The sequence below is a fragment of the Lutra lutra genome, chromosome 12, assembly GCF_902655055.1.
Source record: "Lutra lutra chromosome 12, mLutLut1.2, whole genome shotgun sequence".
NCBI lineage: Eukaryota > Metazoa > Chordata > Mammalia > Carnivora > Mustelidae > Lutra > Lutra lutra.
In genome coordinates, this window is record NC_062289.1 from 18220462 (window position 1) to 18246870 (window position 26409).

Sequence of the window (26409 nt, forward strand, 5' to 3'; positions counted from 1 at the left end):
GCCCCGCGTTGGGCTCCACGCTCAGCCTGGGGTCTGCTTGAGGTTCTCTCCCTCTCTCTCCCTCTGCCGCTATCCCTGCTTGTGCTCTCTCTCTCTCTCTAAAATAGATGAATTAATTAAAAACAAAAAAAGGAGCATGGAATCTGCTCGAGGTTCCCTCTCTCCCTCTGCTACTCCTCCTGCTCACGCATGTTCACACTCTCTCTCTAAAATAATAAATTAATTTTAAAAAGAGACTGGGGGGCGCCGGGTGGCTCAGTGGGTTAAAGCCTCTGCTTTTGGCTCAGGTCATGATCTCAGGGTCCTGGGATCGAGCCCTGCATTGGGCTCTCTGCTCATCAGGGAACCTGCTCCCCACCCCCCGCCTGCCTCTCTGCCTACCTGTGATCTCTGTCTGTCAAATAAATAAATAAAATCTTTAAAAAAAAAGAGAGAGAGAGACTGGGATTACAGGAGGTGGGCAAAGGAGACTTCATCCTGATCATGAAGGTTTTGAGTTTTTACACAGAGAATGTTTTGATGCATTACCTAAGTAACTAAAAAATAAATTTAATAAAAGCAAAGTATTAATATGGTTGTCTTTAGGCAGTGGAACATTTTAGGTTTTCTATTTTTCTGCTGTCTAATTTTTACGATTAAGAAAGCACTACAATATAAATGACCATCTATTTTTTAAAAATCGTGCTAAAATACATATAACAAAATTGACCACCTTAACCACTTTTAAGTGTACAGTTCATTAGTGTCTAATATATTCACATGATTGTGCAAGCAACTGCCAAAACTTTTTCATCTTGTAAGACGGGAAACTCTAGATCTGTTGAACAACAACCTCTCCTTCCTCCTCTCCCCAGCCCCTGGCAACCACCATGTCTCTCACTGTTTTTATGAATTTGATGACTTTAGATACCTCATATAAATGAAGTCACCAGTATCTGTCTTTTTATGACTGGCTTATTTCACTTAGTATAATGTCCTCAAGGTTCATCCAGAAACTTGTCAGATGTTCCCTCCTTTCTAAGGCTGTATTTTATGTATATAAAATATACATTTTATGTATATACTACATCTTGTTTATCCATCTATTTTTTTAAAGATTTTATTTATTTATTTGAAAGAGAGGGAGGGAGAGAGAGATCATGGGCAGGGGGAGGGGCAAAAGAGAAGCAGACTCCCCACTGAGCAGACAGCCTGATGTGGGACTTGATCCCAGGACCCTGGGATTATGACCTGAGCCAAAGGCAGACGCTAAACCAACTGAGCCACCCAGGCACCCCATCTATTCATCTGCTGATGGACATTTGGTTGTACCTACCTTTGACTACTGTGAATAATGCTGTTATGAACATGGGTGTACAACTCTCTTAGAGACCCTGCTTCAACTCTTTCAGGTTTGTAGCCAGAATTGGTATTGCTGCATCATATGGTCATTTTATTTTCAGTTTTTTAAGGAACTGCCATATTTTTTTTTTCTTAGAGGCTGCATCATTTTACATTCCCACCAATGGTGCGCAAGGTTTCCAATTTCTCCACATCTATTGCTTGTTATTTTCTGGGGTTCTTTTTGTTTTTTTGATAGCTGCCATCCTAACGGGTATGAGGTCCGATGAACTTTTAATGAAAACAACTGGCATCAGAACTCTGAGTGGGAAGCAGGCTTCCAGAGTGTAGCCGGTGCCGGGTCGCACATCCGCGAGAACGGAAGAGAATTTGCTTGCCTTTGAGAAAGGCAGATTTCTCTGGGCACTATCCTGTCCGTACCTCAGGTTCCAGAAGAGGTTCAAGTGATGCTCACCTCCCACCAAAAAGCTCTGCCCCCACCCCATCCTCGTAAGCCCGTCCCTTCTCCCCCCGTGGAAGACCAGTCCTCCCTGCAGACTTCCCTCCCTCCCTGCATCCAAGGGCAGGCACTGGGTGCAGCTGGAACGAGACCCCATCAGAGCCGCTCAAGATGTGTCTGTGGATCAGAACTAATGGCATTAGGCGATCACTCAGGGAATAGAGCTGCAATTACCCCCTCAGATGCGTTCTCCAAGATGACCACATGCAGAACACCGAGCGGGAGAGCAGATGAATCACCAAGTGAATTAACTGGAAGCTGCTCTAATTAGCGTTATAATTTTTCATGAAAACACTAATGAATATGAAATAATGTGGCCATAAAACCACTAGGACAATTAATGCCTGGGAGTAATTTGGGGTCAGGAAAGGATGCTAGAGACTGTTTAAATAGACTTGCGTGTTGAGCATTCAGAGGCTCATGGCTTCGAAATCTTCTATTAGCAAAAAAATTTGCTACTTCAGAAAAGACAATGGTGGGGTGGCTGCGAGATTCCTTGCTTTTCTTGTTAAGCCTCCTGGCTTGGGAGTAAAGATGATGGTGGGAACCAAAACAGGAGCTCATCACAGAGTCAGACGAGAGCACAAGTGAATGCACAAAGAATGATTTGGGGACCACGAAAGGAGGCAGGGTCCAGACATGCCGAAAGAAAAAAAGACGTTAAAGAGGGAACCATTCTCAGCACTCTTAGCCTCATAATCACCTGGGTGTCTGAGAAAATGACTTTGTGATATGACCCCCGGCCTATGATCACGATGAGGATACACGATGGCTGAGTCTTGTGGGCTGGGCTGCGATTTCCACATGGGAAATCGTAATGTTCTATCAGACAGAGTTTGTGCTCAGCGCATGTCACGCCAAAAGGGACTTTATCCCAAGATAAGGTGGTAAGGATTCAGTGAGGACCTACTACGTGCTGAGCCGACTTCTGTGTGCTGGGCGTGAGCTTCACAAAGTGTCCAGAATTGTTGAGCCTTAAAAGGACACAGGGGTGAGGGAGGAGGGGCGGAGAGGAAGAGTCAACAGTACTGCTCTGTGTCTGATCAGTCTGAACGGAGCGCATCCTGAGACCAGCGCGCTGTCTGGCAATCCCTCTCATCACAGATTCCGCCAGTGAAAATGATGCAGAGGTTACGTGGAAGAACAGATGTGTCTCTGCCAAACGGGATGGCATCTGCTGTGTGCAGCGAGCAAGAGGTAAGTGTGGTAAGTGCGGCGCTAAGCAGATCTCCCTTAGCCCTCACACCAACCACGTGATGCCCGACGGCAACCTTACCCCCATTACACAGAGAAAGTAACTGAGTCTCCCTAAAGTGAATTACTCACCTGAGGTCACACAGCTAACTAGTAAGTGGTGCAGCTGGGACACAAATTAGATCTGTCTGGCCCCAAAGCTCGTGCTCTCAAGGACCACCCCAAGCAACACTCTTAACGTACAAAAATTACGGGAGAGTTGTTGACTAGGGCCAAATCTCCTACGGATATACAGACAACTTACAGAAGGTGATATTATCCAACGGTAACAATGATACAGTGGAATTAGCATGCGCATTCAGGTGTTCCGAGCATCTATGTGACTTAGCTCTTTGAAGGCTCACAGTAACTTAATGATTGCTGTGGGCTGAATACGTGGCCCCCACATTCATATGTTGAAAGCCTAACCCCCAAAGGTGATGGCATTAGTAGGTGGGGTCTTTGGGAGGTGCTTAAGTCATGAAGATGGGGCCCTTCGCCAACAGGCTTAGTATCTTTATCTAGATACTTTATCTAGATACAGGCTAGTATCTTTATACAAGAGGCTCCAGAGAGATCCCGTCTCTTCGTCCGCATGAGGACACAATGACATGTCTGGGACCCAGAGGAGGGTCCTCACCCTACCATGCTGGCACACACACCCCCAATCTCAGACTTCTAGACTCTGGAACTGTGAGCAATACATTTCTGCAGCTTCTAAACTACCTGGTTGGTGGTATTTTGTTACAGCAGCAGGAATGGACTAAGACGAGATAAGGATAAACCTGAAGACCTTGACAGGTCGTAGGGAAGTCTGAAATGTTTAAAGGCTAATTAACAGTGCAGCAAAAAGCAGTTCTTTGGGGCTATCTTTTCCCCCAAGATTTTGTTTCTTTGAGAGAGACAGAACAAGCAGTGGAGAGGGATGGCGGTGGGGGTGGTGGGGAGAGAAAGAGAGAAAGAGAAGCTGGTTGTTTTGACCTGGAGTATGAGCTTATCCACAGGAGTCCCTGGACTCCAGTAATCCATGAAAGAAGTTATGAATTTTGTTCACAATGCTCAGACTTTCCACTGAGCAGAGAGCCTGAAGTGGGGCTCAATCCCAGGACCCTGAAATCATGACCTGAGCCGAAGGCAGATGCTTAACCGACTGAGCTATGCAGGCGTCCCTCTTTGGGACTATTTTTAAAAATATTAAAGAAGTGCCAATGGAGTGTCGGCCCTCCAATTACAGCTTTATCACCGCAGGTTCCCTTGCCATAGAATTTAATGGAGTGGCTGTCTCAGGAAGAGCTAGCATAAAAGAGGAGGAGGGTCTGCTTTTCTCGCCTTCAGCAGCAGAGTGGGTGGAACTGGGAGATAAGGCCTTTCTCCTGTTTCTTGCTTCTAACGATACAAAACATTGAGAATCACACTTCTTCCACTGGGGATGAACCCTCAGACCGCCCGCTCTATTTGCTTTCAAACCCAGTCTGGAATTCTACCCTCTTGGCTGTGCAAATACGATTACGTAGGGAGCTGGTTGCCTTGAGCTGGAGTATGAGCTTTTCCACAGGAGTCCCTGGACTCCAGTAATCCATGAAAGAAGTTATGAATTTTGTTCACCATGCTCAGGATCTGAATAAATGAGCCTGCCGAGCCACAGGCACAGAAGTGCAAGGACATTTTGGAATTACAAAGTTCAGTAACCAGGGACAGCTCGTTATAGTAACAGGAGACTACGTCTGCCTGATGAGGGTGTCATTTTTTTCCCATTTGTGGGAAGTCTACACACTGGGTATTCATTCATAGGATCATTTCATACATACGCAGAACGAATCTGGCCAAACCAAGTTATCTGCCCAATGGAACTCAAAAATATTTCTCAATTTAATTTTAAACAGACCTTGATGTGAAGGAAATTTAATTAGGTAAGTAATATAGAACACAATGAAATGTCGGTCAAAATTGCTTCCAAAGGTTTAAAATGTTTTCCTTTTCAGACAATGTAGTTAGAACAGCTGAGATATCTATGTTGGTACAATGTCTTGAAAAGTGGGGCTCGGAAATCAATGCACCTCTCTGAATTAAGTATGCACAAATGAGAGCAACTGAGATCCATATAAATCAGCTCAAGTAGCCCTCCGTGTGCCAGGCCATTAGGGGACAGGCAGAGAAGAAGGAAGATGTAAATAAACACATTATCTGGGGCATTCTCACTAATGGAAGGCACATCTCTTAACACCCGCATTAAGAATCAAGACGGAACTGTCTGGTGTTTTTAACATTGCTTATGTCTTAAAAAAATAATGCCCCAGATGTAGAACCTAAGGTTAAAAACAAACAAAGAAAAACAAACCTTAGACATTGTCGGAGTCACAAATGAGCAAATCTTTTGATCTTTTGGATATCGTCTCCCAATCGCTTCCATATTTGTTGGCAAACTCTAAGCAAAGTGTTTGCCGTGTTTGGATTTTGTTGGCACAGAATAACGGAGGTCTAAATTGAATGACTTAACTTCTATAGGCATCAGATATTTGGTGATTATTTCAGTGGGAAAAAAGAGGAAAAATGGGAAATAAAGCCTTATTTAAAAATAAAAGGGTGGGGGAGGTGCCTGGGTGGCTCAGTCGTTGAGCGTCTGCTTTCAGCTTAGGTCATGACCCCAGGGTCCTGGGACTGAGCTTCTCATCAGGCTCCCTGCTCAGTGGGAAGCCTCCTTCTTCCTCTCCCACTCCCCCTGCTTGTGTTCCCTCTTTTGCTATGTATCTCTCTGTCAAATAAACAAATTAAATGTTTTTGAAAATTAAAAAAAAAATACCTGTAGAGTGCATGTGGGTTCCCTGGAGGGGACCTTCTGTTAGGACACTAGAGCTGCGTGACCCTGGGGATCATATGGCATCTGGATATATAACTACATATAACTATGTACATACAACTACATGTTAGGCCCTACACTAGTGCTAAAGGGAAGATGGAGGAAAGCAAAGCTCAGGAGGCCTGTCTGCTATGATCTAGAAGAGCCCGTCAGGCATGTCCACAAATAGACATGGTACAAAGATATATGGCTCCCATCAAGTTGGCCATAGGTTTGTTACTTGTATAAAATATAAAATAACAAAGTATACTGAAATATTTCCATATTTATTGCCAAATTTCTTATCCTATCTTATCCCTACCATAGGATTGGCTTCTTGCAAAATTAGAAGTGAACTAAAATATATGGTATTACGTAGACTGCAGAATAAAAAGTTCCAGTTCACCCTTCCCTGTGCTCACGCTCCGTGCCATGTAACCATGTGGCACCCTCCCACTATCTCTGGGCTCAACCACGTAACATGCTTTCGCCAATGGTATGTTCCAGACTATGTTATTGCTTGCACTTTCCCCTTTGCCACTGCATGCAACGGACACGCTCATACCACTACAGTGGCTCCAGAAAAGGATGGGAAGCATGTGGAGCAGAGCCCCCCAAAAACACATGACCAAGCCAACTGAACCAAAGATGCATGAGCAAGCCTAGCAGGGACAAGCCTAGATCAACCGAATCCTGCAAATTTGTGAGAAGAAAAAAAATGTTTATTGTTGAATGTTGAAATTGGGGGATGGTTTGTTTCTTGGCATTGTTATGGCAATAGGTAACTGATATGTAGCATGTAATAGAATTTCAGTAAAATTTGTACTTTTCTTCCTTTCTTTCCCCCTCTTCAATATTCAAAGTCACCTCTCCTTTAGGTCACCACTCTAAGTAAGTGATTCTGTGGGGAAGTCCTGAAGACAGCCTAGCACCCTGTTACCTGACAACTGCTTTATACAGATCATCTCTAATACTTAATTCTGTTCTCCAAGGTGGACATATTATTCCCATTTGATAAAGGGGGAAACCGAGACTCCGAGCAGTTAGGTTAGAGCTAGTAAATGGCAGAGTTAGAAGCAAAGAGCATTCATTCTACTGTACTAACCCACTGCTACTTCTGTAAGGTCAGCTGGGTGAAGGGGTGGTGACAAAGGAATTTTTGGTGCCTCCAAACCCTTCCCAACACCCCAGGAGAGAAGGATCTGGGTTGTGTAGATACAGTTCCCAGGCCCTGCTGTTGACTCCCACTCTTCTTAGCTTGGGGCTCACATGGGGATATGCCTATCCCAGGGAATTTCAGAACTCTAAGGAAGCAGAACACTTGGCCTCCAGAGTTGGTATGGCTATTAGCAGAGAAGTCCAACTACTTCTCCTGTTGATTTTCCTCCCTTTCCCCTCTAATTCAATCAACTACCTACTCCCCACTCTGCCTTTATTAACTGAATTTCCAGCATCTGCCTATGGAAGCCCAAGTCCAAAACTCTAGGTGGAAAACTGGTCTGGGAGGAGTGAGTTCAACAGTTCTGCATCTGCTGGGTCCAACGTGATTCCTCTGGGTGGATGGCAGAGGAGGAGGCTGAGGTCCCAGGCATAAGAGAGAAAAGGAAAGTGTGTGGTGTTTGTCGTTAGCCCATGGTGTCCCAGCTAGAGAAGAGTGTGGCCCTTACTAGGTGGTCTTTAGACAGGCCCTAGGGCTATCTCCTGCTCTGCTCAACCTGCCTATCTCTGGAAAATTGGTTGGGCTATGCACGGCACCTGAAAGACAGTCACTTAACTCAACTGCTTACAGAGAAGACCTAATTATCATGCAGCCCAAAGTGCATGCAATTAAAGGCATCAGGAGGGGCGCCTGGGTGGCTCAGTGGGTTAAGCCGCTGCCTTCAGCTCAGGTCATGATCTCAGGGTCCTGGGATCGAGCCCCGCATCGGGCTCTCTGCTTGGCGGGGAGCCTGCTCCCTCCTCTCTCTCTGCCTGCCCCTCTGCCTGCTTGTGATCTCTCCCTGTCAAATAAATAAATAAAATCTAAAAAAAAAAAACAATTAAAAAAAATAAAGGCATCAGGAAAGAAAAAGTCTGGGATGTGTTAATATTAACACTAAATTGTTTATATATGCTCGGTCTTCTTAGTTACTCATGTAATACAGAGATCAAAAAAACATAACTGTAGAATAGATAAAACATCTCAAGGCAATAAATAAATCCCACCTAAGATGGACAGCAAATTCTCTTAGTTTCAATTTGGAAGTTGAGATAACCATAAAATCTTTTTGTTCAATCCTACATGGATATTAAAAAGGTAAATGAGGATTTCTCCACTTAAATCTTAAAAATCCAGTAAAATGAAAGGTTAAAAAATAGTTAATTTTTCCCATTCTTAACTACTTAGTTCTGTACTGTATAGGCAGAAATGGTATATCCAGAAATTTTTGAACTGCTGGGTTGCAAAGATCGCAGGTAATTTTGTTTACGGACACATTTGCCAGAAAATAAGGAAATGAGAAAGGAAAAGCATAAACTTGAGACTATAAATGTTGACCTCTGGCTTTTTTCCTTATAGGTTAAATTTAAGGCAATAATCTAAGAATTTGCAGTATATGGAGTAATGGCCATTGAAATGCAAACTTAGTTTACTGGTAACTAAAATGACTTGAAAGAGTACAGCAGTCCCTCTGATTTGCTGATGTGTTTGCAGGCATCAATGTTCTAAAATATTCAGTTTTGGGGTGCCTGGGTGTCTCAGTGGGTTAAGCCTCTGACTTTGGCTCAGGTCATGATCTCAGGGTCCTGGGATCGAGTCCCGCCTCGGGCTCTCTGCTTGGAAGGGAGCCTGCTTCCTCCTCTCTCTCTCTCTCTCTCTGCCTACTTGTGATCTCTCTGTCAAATAAGTAAACAAAATCTTTTAAAAAAAATAAAACATTCAGTTTTGTGTGGAAGTAGAAGAGCCCTTGTTATTAACTGGCTATCATGAGTACTGTTTTCTCCGTATTAAGGTTATCTCTCATTTCAGATTGACATAGGAATCTATTTTGTGGTATGTAAGCAAGAATTTATGTCAACGACCAAAACATGTATAGAAAAGAATATCCTTTTTTGAAGAGCAGAGTCTAAAAAAAATGCCAGATATAAGTCAACATGCACCTGTTCCTTGCAAGAGTGATGGAAATTAGGGGAACCTGTAAAGACAGGCGAGAGTCCATCAAAGGTCTCACTTGGAAAAAAAAATGCCTAATGGGGTCGGCTGTGAACCAGTAGCTGTGGGATATAATATATAATATTACAATATTACCATATCTCCTCTCCAGAGTTGTAGGGAGATATAGGAGAGGTCTAGAGACCACAGCTAAGAAGCAGCTCAGTACTTTGGAATGGAGGATTGCAGCCAGAGTTCAGGAAAGAAAGAGAAAAGAATGGGCTAGAGTAGGATAGGAACATCTACAGAAGGAAGAACTGAGGTGGCCAGGAAGGGATGTGGAGAGAGACAGGAAATAAGGCATTCTGGGTAGAGAGGAAAAGAGTGTGCAAAAAGACATGGTCATGGCAGAAAAGATAACGTATGAGCAGAATAGCAAGGAAGACCACCTAATTGGAGCAGGTTACCTTGGGGGACTAGTGTCAACTGGTAAAATGGGTTCTGATTCTAGTGTCTAGTCACTGTCACTTTACCTCCCTCACCTCATTGATGACAATATGAAGCTTTGGATAAGATTTAACCCCACTTCAAGATTCCCTTTAAAACTCACGCATATCTATAATAGCTTAGGGGGAAAATGACATTGATGAGAACTTGATATTGTAAAATATGAAATACTGCTCTGAAATAATGCACCAATACAGATGATTCTTTTTCGAATGCCATTGACTTGGGACGCTTGAGTGGCTCAGTCAGTTAAGCATCTGTCTTCGGCTCAGGTCATGATCCCAGGGTCCTAGAATTGAGTCCTGCATCGGGCTCCTTGCTCAGCGAGAAGCCTGCTTCTCCCTCTGCCTGCTGCTCCCCCTGCTTGTGCTCTCTCTCTCTCTCTCTCTCTGACAAATAAATAAATAAAGTCTAAAAAAAATTTTTTTTATGGCCATCTACTAACTTGAGGGAATAAAGTGGGAAGAAACAGTGTCATACAGAAGAAAAGTATTTATTAATTTATTCACAGGTCCTTATTGGCTGCCTATTATATAATATATCCAACTTTTGCTCTTGTGGAACTTAGAATCTTTGGCAGGAACACACTAACAAATTAGTAGGTGATACCTGTTTATGTTCTATGTGCAATGGGAGGGGTTGTCCAAGGGCATCCCAATTTAGGAGACTAGAGAAGACTTTCTAGAGGCAAGGACATCTAAGCCAAAATCTGAAACTGAGCTCAAGTTAGTTGAGTAAGGAAAAAAACGTTCTAGGCTGAAGGAATGGCCTGATGTGTTTGGTAAGCTAGCAGTAGTGTAGCACGGCTGGTGCAAAGTGAAGGGGTAGCAGTGTGAGATGATGCTGAACGTGTCAGGAGTCAGTCCATACAGGGACTGGCACACACTGCTTAGGGACCTGCACCTTCATCCAGTGGTCACAGATCACTAACAAAGAATTTTAAATAATGGTGTAATGTGATCATATTTGGATTCCAGAAAAATCACTCTGGCTTAAGGTTGGAAAATGGATGGAAGAAATCAAGACTGGAGATAGTGAGACCAGTCAGGAGGCTGTTGAAGTTGGGATGACTCCAACTAAAGAAGCAGCACAGGGAATGGAGAGATACAGACAGATATTTAGGAGGTAAAATCCATATGGCTATTATGGTTGACTCAAGGGGAAAGAGGAAAAGGAAAGAGTCCAAATTGATCTCCCAGCTTATGGTGTGTACAAAGGGGTATTACTGAAAGAGAGATGGAATAAAAGAAAAGACTCACATATGGTTGTAGTGGTGAGGGGGTCAGAGTGAGGCAAGAACATGAGTTCACTTTGAGGTAAACTGAATTTGAGGGCATTCAGGCAAAGATGTTCAGATGCAGAAGGAAATAAGGACCTGGAGCTAGGAGAGACATCAGGGCTGGAGAGAAACGGAGAAGACCTCATCTTAGAGAGACATGGTAACCGAATGGAATGTATCTTCCAGGGTGAGTATGGTGAGCATAAAAATGAAATATTCTTGGTCAGAATGCTGAGCTAGATGGACAGAGCAAGAGAAGCCCAGAAAGGAGACTGACAAGGAGTGGCCAGAAGGCTAACAATGAGAAAAAGAGAGTCTAGTATTATTTTAGAAGTCAAGTGAAGAAAGGGTTTAAAGGTGCGGGTGGTCAGCAGTGTGTCAAATGCTGAGAAAAGCCCACGTTTAAAATAAGAACTAAGAAGTGTCCATTGGGTTTGGCTACAAAAACTTCAACAGTGACACCAATAAGAGATGGTTTAGTAAACAGGGGTGGCTAGAAGCAGCCTGCAGAGGGCTGGGCCTGAAGGGGGAAGCAAAGAAAAGGCACGGAGTTAAGGCAACTCCAGAAGTGAAGAGAGGGAAAAGATGAAGTTAGAACAGGTGTTGGGGTGGGGGTGCATTGTTTAAAAAGATAAGAGAAACTGCAGCCCAAAAATGTGGATGGGAAAAAGGTAATAGAGAGGAGAGGTTAAAAGCACAGGGAAGGCTGGGGTCCTGAGAAGGCAGGAGAAACAAACGCCCGGAATCAGCTTGAGAAATTGGCCTTTATCAGAAAAGCAGTCTCTTCCTTTTCAGAAGAATAAAAGAGAAAGGAAGAGAGGCTGCACACTGGGATGAATAAAGAGTCCACTTTTGTGCCTTAAACATGAACTGAACTCCGGTATACATTAGGAGACAACTGAATCCAAGATTTAAAAAAAAAAAAAAAATCTTAGATTTGGGAATCTGTCATACTCTTTCAGAAAAGCAAAAAGTTCTTTACCTCACTCATTTTTTAGTATTTGGAATAAAAAAAGACTAGAAGTCCCGTTCATAGTGCAGTCTTGTTGAAATATCTTTTGAAATGCACACAGAATTCACAAGAAAAGAGATGTAATTAAGTACAAGCCCTTGCAGTGTATTGCCTTATTTTAATAAGATGCACTGATCCATTTAAAATGGACTAAAACAAGGCTTAGCTCACTGTCAAATCCGTGTTTTACTGGAAAAGGTTTTGATGGTGTAACCCAACAACTGCTAAGAAATGCATGTCTGCAAATTCAAAGATTATACAGCTTTCAGGAACTGCTTTACTCAGTGTTTATCAAATAGATTTAAAACCAGTTCTTAGATCTGATTTAAATATGTTCCTGCTCATTTCTAGGGCAAAATTTTAGCATTTAGGCAAAGAAAATTATTTCTTTTTAATATTGGCAGGGAGTGCTCTCTCACATTTGTTTTGTTTTGGGCTGTATTTTCCTTCTTTTCATCTAAGAGCCACTAGGAATTTAAAGGTGAATTGTCACAGGAAGGACAATCTCATCTATCATGTCCTTGACTTTCTTTTGAAAGTGGACACACTTGTCTGTTCCTGTGCCCTATCTCCCTGAGAACCACTTTAGCAATAAATTAGGCTTGAACTAAAATTCCTTGAAATAAAGCAAAAGTTTTACATTCTAATTAGCTTTGGGAGGGGCTCCTAGGTGGCTCAGTTGGTTGAGTGTCTGGCTTTTCTTTTCCGCTCAGGTCAGGACCTCAGAGTTGTGGGATCGAGGTCTGCATCAAGCTCCATGCTCAGCATGGAGTCCACTCGAGATTCTCTCCCTCTCCCTCCTCCTCTGCCCCTCCCCTCTTCTAAAATAAATAAATAATTAAAATCTCTTATTAGCTTTGGGAAGTCAAAGGTCATTTTACCAGAAACCCAAAGCGGTATGAGTCGTGCAGACCAAAAGAACCCACCTGTCTCTTTTCTCTGGAATAAAAACACAAAGCAGAGCAACTAACTAAAAATGGTCAGAGTCAGGGGGTCTGTGCCTAATGTTAGCTCTCACCCTGTGTGGCCTGGAGGAAGGGACTCGACCCTTCACCCACAGGAGTGGTGCAGAGGTGCTTAAAGAGAGCCCATCCAAGATGACTCTCAAGAAATCAAACCCAGCTTCAAGATTTATTGGAGGTAGTGATGTCCCTTAGTTGGCTTTCCCTGCAACATTACTGCTGATACAATGTGAGAATATTGTTTAATATAATGAGAACCATGTTTTCAAAAGTTAGCATGTGGGGTGGGTTGGGGTGGAGGAAAGCATCCATTTGTGCACACCTGTGTGCGAGGCAACCAGACTGTAAACCTTGAAAGGAAATCCAAAGCTAAAATATCACGTTAAGAGTGGCCATCAGCGTCTGCATGAGGCCGTAACATGGAGTAAAACAGTTCAATCCCTCAGCCCCCCAACAGAGGTAATGCTCTCCCTCTTTGGAAGGAAAGGGTCGTTTAGCATCTTTTGTCCTCTCACTCAGCATAGCCTCCTCTCCCTCTATTATCGTTGACCTCACACAGAGAACGGAAGCCATGGGCGCCAGAGGAAAATCTGAGGCCCGTTTCTGTCTGGCGTGCTGAGATCTAAAGAGCTGGAGCTACTGATCAGGGTCCTGCCCAGACTTAACCCGAGTAGAGAGCCCATCTTTCTTCTCCGGGTTGAGATGGAAACCCGCTCAGAGCCTGGTCCAAGCGCGCAGGCTCTGGGGCGCTGTTCGTGGTGCTGACGCCCGCTCTAAGGCGCGGAGGCGGCAACCCACCCACAGGCGCTAGGCAGCCAGGGGCGCTGGGCCGAGATCCATGTGAGGCGCGTCTGGAAACAGCTGCTGCCCACAGACCTACAGCCCGCTCCACGGTTTGGCTCCACATCTAGCTCACTGGCTCACTTCTTTGCAATTGCAAAGCGGCTGGTTCACTTTTTCTCATCCTGGGGGATTTCACAGGGCCCACCTCTGGCTCGCTGATTTGGCATATCTTTCCTGATGTCCTCCCTCACCAATACTAATTCTCTCCAACCCCCTCTCCTTTGTACAATACATTACTTTTGCAGAGCACCTTACAGCTGGCACAGCTCTCACTGGCATCACCAGCTGAGCCATTTCTCCTACACACATAACCATTCCTCTTCTCTCCCACAGATATTTTTTTGCTTTCTCCATCCCTCCTCTCCCAAGCAGAAGGAGACTATCACCTCAACATGCAGGGTGTGCAAATCATCTCACTCACCACAGCAGGCCCACCGATTTCTCTTTGATGACAAATTAGGAGAGGGAGAGGCTAGAGTCCCAACGGACAAGAAAAAGTCCCTCAAGAAAATGTGCGTAGTGGTCTGGAGACTGGGAATGGGGACACACACTAGAAGTAAAGCAAAGGAAGGGGACACATGCTAGAAGCACCTCGGGGTGGGGGGTGGGGGGTTGGGGGTGAGGTTCAAGGCTTGTTGCAGTGAGAAGACTCCCGGCAGGTGGCACTCTAGCCCAAGGTGCTCTCCACAGAAGCTGGGACTGTGCTGGGGCTCCACCTCAAACCTTCTTTCTGCTAAACAACTCCCCCACCGCGTCCCAGCCATGTTTGCAGGTCTATCTTCCTCTTGATCCAAGCACTTACCCAGACTATATTCCTGCTAATAAGCACCGTTTGCACAATTCTACTTACTGTAATGCACAACAAACAAAACATAAATAGAAAAGAGAGGGTTAGTGGGAGGATTTTTTTTTTTCCCTAGGGTGATTGATGGTGCTCAGATCAGAACTGTTTAATCATCAATAACATGATTCAGCAATTGGGAAATGTAAACAAATTGTGCAACTGCTTGCTGCGGTAGAAGCCCTGAAGGGGCCTACAGCCCTGAGCCAAGTGTGGGGAGGGCAATGCCAGCAGAATGCCCCCTCCCTCCCACCAGGGCAGAGCTGGCTATGCCTACAGCCTGACTGGCGTGACCTTTGGCTTTTGCAGCACACACGCGATTGGGCTGGGGTTAATGGCACTTTGCAGGGAGCTCCAATTGAGTAAACAAAAAATGCCTTGCCCTGTTCTAATGGAGCACATTATTAGGAGGCCTAAGCCTTCATCCAGGCCCCTGCAGCTGCTCTGCAGGTCAGTGCTACCAATAAAGCAATTAGCCAATGAGAAAACTCTTCTTCCCCGAGGGGGACTGTGAGGGTTTTGTTGCAGTTGCTGTGCTTTGCTTTGGGTTTTTAAACAGGCAATCCAAGTTGATCTGAGCCTCTTACATCAGACTCCAGGATGAGGACAGTGAAATTGTGTGTTTGCTGAGTGTGATATTTTAAGGGCTGGACCCTTGCTCAACATAGCCTGGAGAGCTCACTGCTTCCTGTTCAATTAACCTGAACCATAGCTGAACTCTGCCCTTTGAACTCACTCAGCAGATAAATACATTAGCTCACCTAAGGAATCATTAATATTTTTCAATCACAGAAAACAAACATGAATGTCCGAACACAACCCAAGAGATAGTCAGTTAGGAATAATGCATGTACCATGTTGGAAAAAAAAAAATCACAAATGGATGTTATTTACAGAACAAAAAAGGGTCAAGGAAGAAATGAAATGGATTGTGCCAATAGTTCTGGAAACAAAGGGGACTTTCATTTTCATATCTGCAAACATGAGGGATACTGGGGAATATTTAGCAATTCCTATTCCATCTACACTGCTCTTTAAATAAATTTTTTAAAAAGGGTGTCCCTTCTGTTGGCCTGGTTTCTACTTACTTCCATCAGAACACAAAACTCCAAGCCCTTTCTCTTCTGGAGTGACTTCAGTGTCCATGCTTAAATACATAACCCAAAATGTTGCATTTCTGGGGAAAGTTCTATTCCATTCCTCATTTGCTACAAATGAGCCAAAACAATTTTTATGGAAGTATTAACTGCTTTTAAGTACCAGTTTGAATGAACCAAGCTAGTGGCTGATTGAAATAATTTTATAGTAGAAAATGATGTTCCTGACTTTGTGACTCTAGTATTTAAACAGATCTGTGTTTGTGTGTGTGATGTGTGCGTGTAAAAAAGGAGAGAGAGAGAGAGATGCTAAATGCATCTATTTTGTTCTTAACCCTGCATGTCGTCTTAGAAGAATGAGAAAAAACATCTCCAACCGACTCATTACACATTTCAGTTTGATTCAATTTCACTTCCCACAATTCTGCCTCTTGACCCCTCCCCTCCACCCCCCTCTACTTTTCATTTTTGTTTGGTTTGGAGTGTGGGCTTAATGCCCAGCTATCCTAGATGAGAACACTTAAAGGAATATCACAAGCACGAAGGGTAAATCTATTGAACGAGGGTCTTTAACTATGTGGTTTCCTTAAAGGGAAAGGTTGGATCAATAGGATCAATATGAAAGGTTTCCCTGGCCCTGCATAAAAGGGTAAGGGCTTCTCTTTTCACTGGTTTAACTTTACTCTCTGACAAATGCAAATCAATGGATCTGTGTTTACAACAGATTCCCTAACAGACTCAACTTGGGTAAAGCCCAGAGCCTCGCCCTGGGGGTGGGGAGTCCGGGCTTGCTCCAGGAGGATGCTCTAGGGCAGAGCTTCAAGCTCAAGGCCCTGCGGGTAGAGTAAGGAGTGAGCTGCCAATAGCTACCACTCACTGTTAAAGAAGGGGCTCCTGGCCCAATGAGATCCTGATGCTGCTGCCTGTGGAATACCAAATAGGTTCCTCCAAGGATGTCTCAACACAAGGATAGAGCCCAGATTCCTAGGACCTTGTGAGCCAGTCACTGTTCTTTCCTACCTATGTAGATTTGTGGAGTTAACTACACAGAGGGAGTGGGAATGAAATATCTAAAATCGGAGCAGCCCTTTCTTAGACGGTAACTGGCTCTCTTAGCAATGGCAAGGCAAACCACTAACGTGTGGGTTCTTTTCCTCTTAATTTTACCTTTCCCTTTAAAAATGTGATGCTTTCCAGAGATTACATGACTTCAAGTCAATACCAGTTACAGAGAAATTATTTTTCTTCCTGCAGGAGAAAGTATATGTATATTTGATTATACGAACCAAAGTCCGATGCTGATTAAATTACACTGGAGGTGTGCTTCCAACCCAAACAAAGTCTGCATTCTACAGAAGAGTAATGGGTCTTCCAATGGCGACGAAAGCACCAAGGTGGAACGCGGAGCCTCCCTTCCCTCGGGGGCAATTTGCGTGCAGACGGCTTTCCATAAAAAATGTCCACAACTTCTAGGAACCCTGCTCCCCAAGGAAGACTATCTATCTGTATATGCATGTCGCCAGCCTGCCTTCGTGTTTTGCCCATCCTGTACCTTGTCGGGCACCAGACGGGCTGAATTACCCAGTAAATTTCCCTTCCTCCCCTCTCCCTGCACTTAGGAGAGAACCTATGCACATTTTCCAGAGTTGTTGGCTTGAGTGAGACTTGGGAAACAAAAAGCCTTTCCCAAAGGCAATGAAGTGGGGTAGGGGGACAGAGTGGGTGAAGAGGGGTGCTGATGGGCCTCCCGCGCCTGAAGGAGGCTCTGCACATGATAGCCTAAATGATTCCACTAGGCTTCTTCATAAAGTTCTTTCCCCACCAAGAAAAGTACTGGAGAAAGTGACTTTCCCTAGGCCAAGAAAAAAAGAAAATAATAAAGTGTCTCTGAGATGCCAGGGGTGAGGGTAATCCAGAGAATCTGTAGATAAAGTTTAAGGCCCAGGGTGCCTCCATACTCACCCTTTCCCCCAGGGTCCTTTATCCAGGCAATTATGTCTATTTATTCCCTTCTCATTTCCCTTCCTTTGGCAAGAACCCAGAAATTAAATCTCTCTCCTTCTCCTCTGAGGTTTTCATTCCTCTAGGGATCCCCCGACATGATCCCACTCTTCCTGAAGACAATTTCTGCCAACGTCAGCCACCAGCTATAGTGTGGTGGGGCTCAGTACATTCTTCCTTCAGCCTCTTTCCTCTGCTGTTCCTTTAGAAATAGATACTAATGGCCAGAAAATCAAGAGGCGGAAACAGAAAGAGAGGGAGGCTCTCCTTCCCTCCAGGTTCAGGTTTGGAGCTTGGGACCTGCCCAGAGCCCTGTTAACTCCAGACCTGGCTCTAGAAGGAAGTAAAAACATTTCTCCTCTTGGAACCAAAATCTGGGGAGTCAGTTTCCCCTCTGCCTTACCCTCACCATTCACCAGAATCCCTGTCCTATTTTGGGATTCTAAGATGGGTATGGAGGAGAGTCTAAGCTCACTCACCCCTCCCAGAACCTAGGAGCTCTTCCAGTGGAGGCTCTGGGGAGAAGGACCATTGTCTCCCTGACCTGAAAGACACTACCCACTCTTCTTGGTTTCTTTATCTGGTCACCTGACCCAGGTAACTGTAGTTTTCAGTAGGGTGTTTGGCATATTCTGACTAGAAATCAAGCTGTATCAGAGCTCCCTTCTTTAAGAAGTCCACTGGTGGGAAGATGAACCCCATCTCTGTGAGTGATGAAGAAATTCCAGTTCACCCTCTGGCACACCTCAAAGCAGAACCATGAAAGATTTTTCTTCTTCTCTCTTCTTCCTTTTTCTCATGTCATTCTTGGAGAAGGAAGGAAAACACTCCTTTCCTTCCAGATTGAGACCTCCTCTTGAAGGAAAAGCTTAGTTTTTCCCATTCGTAGGATTTAGAGTTTCATAAAACCAGAGCAATTTAATTCTCGTCCCACCCCCACTATCCACCCCAGCTCTTTCATTCTTTTCAGTAAAATTCACCTTAGCCTTCCTTTTGGACGAATAAGCCACCATTTGGCAAGGGAAGCCAGTAGGGCATGGTGTGGACATCTCCCCGGCAGGAAGGAAGGAAGAGCTCAAAAGTTGTCTTCTCCAGTCAATGCACGTGCCTTAGAGAAAACCTTCCATCCCGGGTCTCAGTGGATAAGTTCTCTCCAGCTGGTGGGAAGGGGTGGGGTGGGGTTCCCCAGTTTGATTTTCTTACCTTACTGCCCCCGCCCCTACAGAAAACAAGATTCTGCCGTGGTTGACCCAATTAGCCCACAGCAGACTGTTCTGAGAGATGAAGCCCAGGCCTTTGTCACTGGGGCGGTGTTTAATTGCCCACTTAATGCAATAGTGTAGAAAGTCTGTGAATGCGAACACTCTGGTGTGAGTGATTCCTTTTAATGAAAACAAGGAAAGATGCGAGGGGATCCGAGGATCCGGAAGCTGCGCGGTTATCACGGCAGCTCGAGAGACGTTTCCAAGTTGCGTTTGGTCGTTCCCGCAAATCGAGAGGTAGGTCAAATTGCCTGGATGGTTTAGAAGAAGAAAAGACGTTTTCCGGGCCCTGTTTGACCAGACGAGGGCCATGGGGACCGGGAGCGACGGTCCCCCGAGAACGAGAGAGCTGGGAGGACTCCGGCGCCCCCCGGAGCAGCCCTTTCGCGGACTCGGTCCGCCGCAGAGCCCTCCGCGGGGAGCGCAGGACGCAGAGCGAGCGCGCGCGCGCTCGCGGCGACAACGGAGATGGCTGGGAGCTCTGCGACCCGAGAAAGCCTTGCGAAGAGGCGGGCTGGGGCCGCTCGGGGAGAAGCCGCTGCCTGACCTATGGGCCCGCCGGGAGCAGGGAAAGCGGCGCGGCGGGAGCGCGGGGGAGACTGGGCGCTGGGGAGCGGGGGCGCTGGGGAGCGGGGGCGCTGGCGAGCGTTCTGCTGGGAAGAGCGCGCCGTCGGGCTTACTGGAAACCCGCCGGATCAGGTTCCAGATCAATGAGATCTGGGTCCACACGTTTACGTTATTGTTGCCAGCATTAATGCTCTTTTAATCTTCTAAACATTATCAGCATCGATCTCCCTCCATATACACATTTGTTTGAGAAAGTGACATAACCACACGGTGGAAAGCCTGGAATAAAATGCACAGCCGCTCGCGTCGAGGGCGCCCAGTGGCCTGGACTGCTTCTCGCGCTCGGCTTCACTGCCCTTCCTTGCGTTCTGTCTTCTCCGCCCGCTCCCGCTCACCCTGATGCGTGTTAGGAGGGTGTTCTCCAGGCACCCGGGACTTGAGCAAACAAGGACAGTATTGAGCTTTTCAGTTATTAATCCGACCAGCCAGCAGGCGAAAGTATCTTGCGCTCGGTACGGACGCAGGTTTGTGTTCGGTCTCTCGGGCTCGGATCCCGCACTAAACTGCGGGGAGAGAGGGCCTGAGCTGGGCCGGGAGCCGGACCAGCAGGAGGGACGGTGGGGTTCCGACAATGAGGTCCCTGCCTCTCCACTTAGAAGAGGCCAGTCGGCCGCCGGCATAGCCCACGACTATCCTGGCGCTGAAGGAGAGACGCCGGCCCGTGGTGCCGCTGGCAGGAGCCGCTGCGCACTGTCCCCGCAGGCTCTGCCGCCGCGAGCGTCAGCTGGCCCAGGCAACATCTTGGCAGGTTGGTGAAAGGCCATCAGCTGTCTGAACAGAGTTGCCTCCATACTGGCCTCTGGGAGTTGCTGTCTGAAGAGGACCGTGTGTCTGTCCACCGCCGGGACATGTGGCAGGTTCCAAGCAGGCCTCCCCCACCCTCCCCGGAGCCCGGATCTCGGGAGGCGCAAACCTTGGCAGGTCGTACCGTCAGAGGCTTCGCTCTAGCTGCGGGGCTTTGGAGGTAACCACTCCCGCCACGGAGGCCCTGATCTTCCTCCGTGAGCCGCCAGTCCCAGGTTTTGCCTGGGTTTTTCGGTCTCTCTTTCTTCGTGTCTGCTTCGTTCAGAGGCTTCTTGGGCTCTAAGTCAGGAGTGTTAGCGTTCAAACCCGCGGGAGTTTGTCCGAGCCGCTTCGTGCGGGGCGGAATACAAACTGCGCGCGGAGCGTGCCCTGAGAACCACCGAGGGCACCGCGGCAACCCCTGGCGGCCTTGGCCACCTTTTCCCAACGAAATCGTGCTCTTGGAGTCCGTTTCTCTGAAATCTAGTGCTGGGGCGATCTGAGTTTCCACAGGGTCTTGTCCCTTTGAAATGCCACCCTGAGCTGGGGACCCACCAATGGGCCCAAAGGAGACGTGGGGGAGGCAGGTGGGAGAGGAGAGGAAGGACCTGCTTCTGTGGATCCGGAGTTTGCTTCGCCTAAGGGTGAGGTCTGCAACATCTGGTCCAAATCAGACATCCTGATTCCGAGGTCCCTCAAACCCCTGCCTGCTTGAGTCTCTGGCAAGACCCAGAGGGGGCCAAAATGAGAAAGAGAAAGGGAAACTAAAAGGAGAGGAAGGGAGAGAAAAGAGGCCTGGTTGGGGCAAGCTGGAGGTGCCCAGGCTGCTCTTGGAGGCTGGAGCCTGGCAGGCAGGACCAGCTGCCCTGTGGAGCCCTGGGCTTGTTTAAGCCCCAGAGCCTTGCCGCGTGAGCCCTCAGTGGCGTCCCTGCAGGGATTCCGATCGATACTCCTGGCGGGGAAGACCTCTGCTTTTCTTCTCCATTTGCTCCTGTTCCCTAGCACTCCTGAGCACATAATACCTACTTACCAGTCCTAGCTTCTGTGTCAGCGTCTGAAGAGACTGATCTACTGACCCCATACTGAAAAGCCTCCTATGTAATAATAACCACTCAACACACTTGTAGTTGCTGATAAAATGGCCAGATAAAAAGGCTAAAGCCCTTGTCCCTTTTCAACTCGGGATAATAAAACAGACACACATTTGAATGCTTGAGCAAAGCGGGGGTCCTCAGCAGGAATTTCCCGCTCGCTGAAGGAGGCTTTCAATTTCCCGTGGAGGTGGCTTCAGCACTTCTCCTTGGAAGAGCCTCTGTGCTTCCCGGGGCCAGCCTCTGAGGAGTGTCCTCCACCCCGACTTTCCTGGGGTGGGTGGTGGGACCGGGGATCCCCACATATGCCACACTTTCTCTTATCCCAGCAATGCTTGGGGCTAAGGTGGGCTAACAGGTCAAGTATTACTTGCCATGTCACTTTCAGACACACATAGGCTCAAGGCACACAATCTATTTCTCTTTCTTTCTTTCTAGCTCTGTCCTTTGCAGGACAGGCGTGAGGGGGCGGCAGCGCTCTGAGATGGTCTGGAATGGAAAAGCTGTCATCCTGCCTTTAACTGTACCCTCCACTCCAGCTGCCAAGTTTCTTCTGGCTGCCTGTGCCAGGGAAGCCAGCCGCTGCTGGAGCTCACCTGAGAGGCACTCGTGGAGTTTTTGGGGGCCAAGACAAAGGAGTACTGCACTGTTCAGAAGTGTCAGCAAGCCTCTAGTTTATTTCTGGCAACACCGCTGCCCTCTATTCACTGCTTAATCTTTTCTAGGAACCAGGGGCAAATAAGAGAGAATTGTGGTAGAGAACGAAGAGTAAGCTAAAGGAGAAAGATTACTAAAAGCACACAAAAGTATTAGGAGTCCATAGATTTGGGGAAGCTTTTGGGGGGATAGTTTTCTTTACCTTTTCAGATCAATACCGAGGGGGCGATTACTGCTTGGAGATCGGAATCCTCCAACAGCGGGGAAAGGCGGAGGCTGTCAGAGTGGAAACGCCCCCTCCCCAAGCCTGGGTGAACACGCCCCCAGCCCCGTCCCGCGTCGGTAGAGTGTACCCCGTAAGCCAGGCTCGGTGGTGCGAGGAAAGCCCCAGGGAGCGGGAGAGGAAGCCTGAGCTCGCCGCTCCGGAAGCGCGTTGTGTGTAGCTGGCTCGGACCATGCCGGCCGCACACAACGCACATCCCACTTTCCGCACCAATGTAAATCACTGCTACTAAGAATTGTCCCCTCGGTGACTCACGGATCCGGAGAGATGGCCCCAGTCCAAGAGAAACTGCCCATACAGATTTGCAGTAGGATACTGTGTATCCTCCCCAGTGGGGCGCCTGGACCCTTTGCTCCTCTGGACCCATGGCTAAGTCCTGGAGGCAGCGCAACTGCCACACGCACCGCGCTTGGTCTGCGCTCACAAAAGCGCGCAACTGTATGTCAGTCGAAGCCACGGCTGCGTCTTTCTCTCTCGCTCCCGCCGCCCACACAGGAGGTATCTGTGCTCCTAGAACAATAGAGGGCTGTACCTCGCGGCTTGGCCGCTAGAGGAGGCACAAAGAACCAAGCCCGCTCCAGAACAATGTAACCAACGCGTCGACCGGTCCCCTCCCGCGGGCCGCCTGCCCTCCCCGCCGCCGCGCTACGCGCACAATCAGCGTCCGCTTAATGCAAAGGCGGAGCCTGTAGCCAGTGGCCAAGATGCTTTAACTAACCTGCATCTTAATTTTCAGCACCCCTCCTCACAAACGCCCAGCCTCTCTCCAAGTCCAGCCAAACCTCGGTAAATGCCAGCAAAAGCTGGGTGCCGGGCGAGCGTGGCCGGCGAGTTAGGCAGCTCTCCATTCTTAGTTTTTCCTCCCCCATCCTCCTAGAGGTGAATGTATTAGTCCCAACCTTCGTCCTTGCACCCTCCCCTCTCGGTAGGCAATGACACGGGAACTGGCCCGAGCCTGCTCTTTGGGTCAGAAACTCCCCGAGCCAGCGCCAAGGCCGGAGATGTCTGCAAAGCGCTGTTGTATCCTACCATCCGTTCCCCCGCGCGGTCAAGATTGTGACTCCTGCTAATAACTAAACAAGTTTGCCTGGTGTGGTGGGTAGGAGAAGAACGGAGATTTCTTTTTTCCTTTCTGAAGAGCAAAGCGCCTCAACTGCCTCCATTCAGGGAAACCAGGCAGCTTGGAAAACTGAAATGTATTGTCTAAGCTAGAGTTCAAGTGCACAGGGCCAATCCTGAGTCTCTGTGAGTCCTGTAAAGAGAAAGCTCCTAGTAGACACAGCGCACCCCCTCCCTTGTCCCACAACTAGGGAAGGCAAAAAGAGGGGGTAAAATTGGCACATTCAGGGGAGGGTGAATGAAATGTGGTGGTGGACCGTGGGTCAATGAAAGCTTGGAGTCAAGGAGGGAGGAAGAGAAGTATGAAAATGCGAAGAAAAAAGGACAGAAAAGGAACAAGGGAGCAGAAGGAGGAAATGACAGAACAAGAAATAAAGTGGAGAGAAAATAGGAAGTGCGTAGCGGAGAGGAGGGAAGAACCCAAGCCAGGCGCGCTGACCTGGGGCCACAAACACCCGGAGAACTCTCCCCAGCAGCCGGGGTCCAGCAGACCCTCTGTGCTTACCTGCCAGGCGTAAGGCGGACATGCGCTGGAACTCGGGCTCCTGCAGCCACTTCCACATCCTGCGAAAGGTCTCCCTGCCAGATTTGAGTTTACTCCACGGTTTTGGGTTCCGGAGCAGGTCGGAGAGAGTCCCCTGAGACCGGCACAGCACCCTCTGCGCGAAGATCGCCTGGGGGATGCTGTAGCGCTTCAGCTCCGCGGTGATGCGCTGGGCCACCTCTTTGGTGTTGATCTCCTCCAGTTGGCCCGATGTAGCCACCTGCGAGCCAGAGGAGGACGAGGGTGGCCGCTCGCGGCTGGGCGCCAGCACCGGCCCATGGGACTGAGCATGGCCAGGGTGGTGCAGGCCGTTGAGGTGCGACATCATGGCCGCGGGCGGGGTGCCCAGGCCGCGAGACAGGTGCTGCTCACCGCGGGTCAGCATGGCAGTGTGGTGCGCGTCGAAGTTAGGGCTGAGCATTTTGTCGTGGCCCGGCGGCCCGTAGTTGGGCAGGCTCTGCTGCGCGTTGTGGAGGCCGCCCAGCCCGTTGCCCAGTGGCGTGGCGGCCAGCGGGGACAGGCTCTGGCTCATGCCGGGCATCTCCTTGTAGGGGCTGTAGAGGTTGTTCATGGCCGGGAGCCCGCGCTCGTCGCGCATGAGGGTGAAGCTGCCGCTGACGTTGCCCGACAGGCGCTGGTGGTGGTGGTGGTGGTGGTGGTGCGGGTGGTGGTGCGGGTGCGGGTGGTGGAACTTGTCCGACACTGTGGAGATGGGCGGCAGCGGCTGGAGCGGCGTCAGCGTGGTGTAGGTGTTGCTCATGCCCATGCCGGGCGGGGACGAGTCGCAAGACATGCTCATGGCGTGATGGAGCGGGATGGAGAGCTCGGGCCGGTAGTCGCCGCCGTCCAGGATCGAGGCCATGCTAGTGACCATGGCCGAGCGCGACGCCGCCGCCGCTGCCGCTGCCGCCGTGCCCAGCTCCTGGTGCGCCGTTGGCGGCGGCGGCGGGCCCCGCAGCGAGCCAGCAGCGCCGCGGCCCGCGTGGTGGGGGCTGGGGCTGGCCAGCAGCTCCTGCTCATGGCTCGGGCCCCCGCCGCCGCCCCCGCCGCCCCCGCCACCGCCCCCGCCGCTGCCGCCGCCGGCCGGCCCGTGCAAAGTGCCCAGACTTTCCATTGTCAGCTCCGGGTTCATGGCGCAGCCTTCTAGGTCTTTGGTGAGGCATCGATAGGCGGTGTAGGCAGCCTTCATTCAGTCCATCGGGGCCCGGGGGCGGCGGGGGCGGCGGGGGCGGCCGGCGGGCTGGCAAGGCGCGCGTGGCGGAGCTCGGTCGCGGGAGCGGGGGAGGGCGCGGGAGTGCGTGAGTGTGTGGAGGGGAGCGTGCGTGCGGGTGTGCGCCCCGGGCTGCGGGCGGGCAGGCGGGCGCGCCCGGGGTGGGGGTGGGGTGGGGGCGGACGGGGCGTGCGAGCGGGAGAGGGGAGGGGGCGGGGAGGGAGGGAGGGATCACCGGGCCCCACCGCTCGGGCCCGCGCGCTGCCTCGCCATGTCCGAGCCCGCTCCAGCGCCGACGTCTTCTGTTTGGGTGAGCGGGAGCTGTCCAGAAGGGCTCTGCCGCTCGCCGGGGCAGCCAACCTAGCCTCCCGGACCCGGGGCGGGGCAGCGCCCGATGGGCGCTGAAAACAGCCATTCCGAGGGCGCTACTGCCCTGGGGGGCGGGCCTCCTGAGTGAGGTTGCCAATGGCTGAGGAGGGGGCGGGGCCATGTGTTTCAGGTTTGGCTGACGGCTCTGTGCCTTTTTTCCTCCTAAGCCACTAGAATCAAACGTCAAGGAGAGGGAGGGAGGGGAAGAGGGTGCAGTGGGGAGAGAGAGGCGAGAGTGCGAGCGAGGGAGAGAAATTATGTTAAAGATGCCGCTCTGTGTCCCTCTTGAGCAGCTGCGATCTGTAGAAAAGGGCATTGCTTTAGTTCCCTTTGCCTCACCCCACAGCTTTTCTGGAGGCTACCAAGCCGGTCTGTGAAAATACAAACCCAAGTCTCCTAGCGAGCCACTTCCCAAGCGTCTCTATCTGAGAGCCAGTAGTTTACCCTTTTAAAATGCAGGCGCTTAGGTATTCTAATGCAGGGTAAATTCCGGAGACCGAGGCTTGCATAATCTACCGGGCGAAAGGAACCCCAGGACCCTCGCTGCCTTGGAGCTGCGACCGGCGACGCGAGCCCACAGGCGGCGCGGGCCACCGTAATCCAAGCAAAGTTAACACAATAACATCATTTAATTACCCGGCGAGCCCATAAATCTCCCAGTTATGAGGCTTCAGAAGGGCCCTGTTAGATTGCAAAATAAAACTAGAACTCTAGGAGCTGCGGTTTCAAGGTGACCAAACGCTCCTCCCATTAGCGTCTTGTAAAGTGGTTGTGGGTGGGGGGCGGCAAGACTGTTCCCAAGGCCTGTAGTGAGCAAACTTCTCCTGGGAGCAAGGAGTACGTAAACCTTCCGGGACGACACCCGCGGATTTTTCTTCTATCG

The 26409-nt window shown here is 48.9% G+C and overlaps 1 protein-coding gene across 2 annotated transcripts in view; it reads right to left on the reverse strand.

Moving 5' to 3' along the window:
- ONECUT2 (one cut homeobox 2) overlaps positions 1-25559 on the reverse strand; it is a 48152-nt gene extending 22593 nt beyond the window's left edge. Inside the window, exon 1 of one of the 2 annotated variants that reach the window (XM_047697480.1) lies at positions 23909-25555. In XM_047697480.1, the coding sequence (XP_047553436.1) occupies positions 23909-25136 (1228 nt within the window). In that variant the 5' untranslated portion in view covers positions 25137-25555. Of the gene's footprint in view, positions 1-23908 lie in introns of both variants that reach the window. The other variant, XM_047697481.1, reaches the window with a different exon arrangement.
- Positions 25560-26409: the final 850 nt, after the last annotated feature.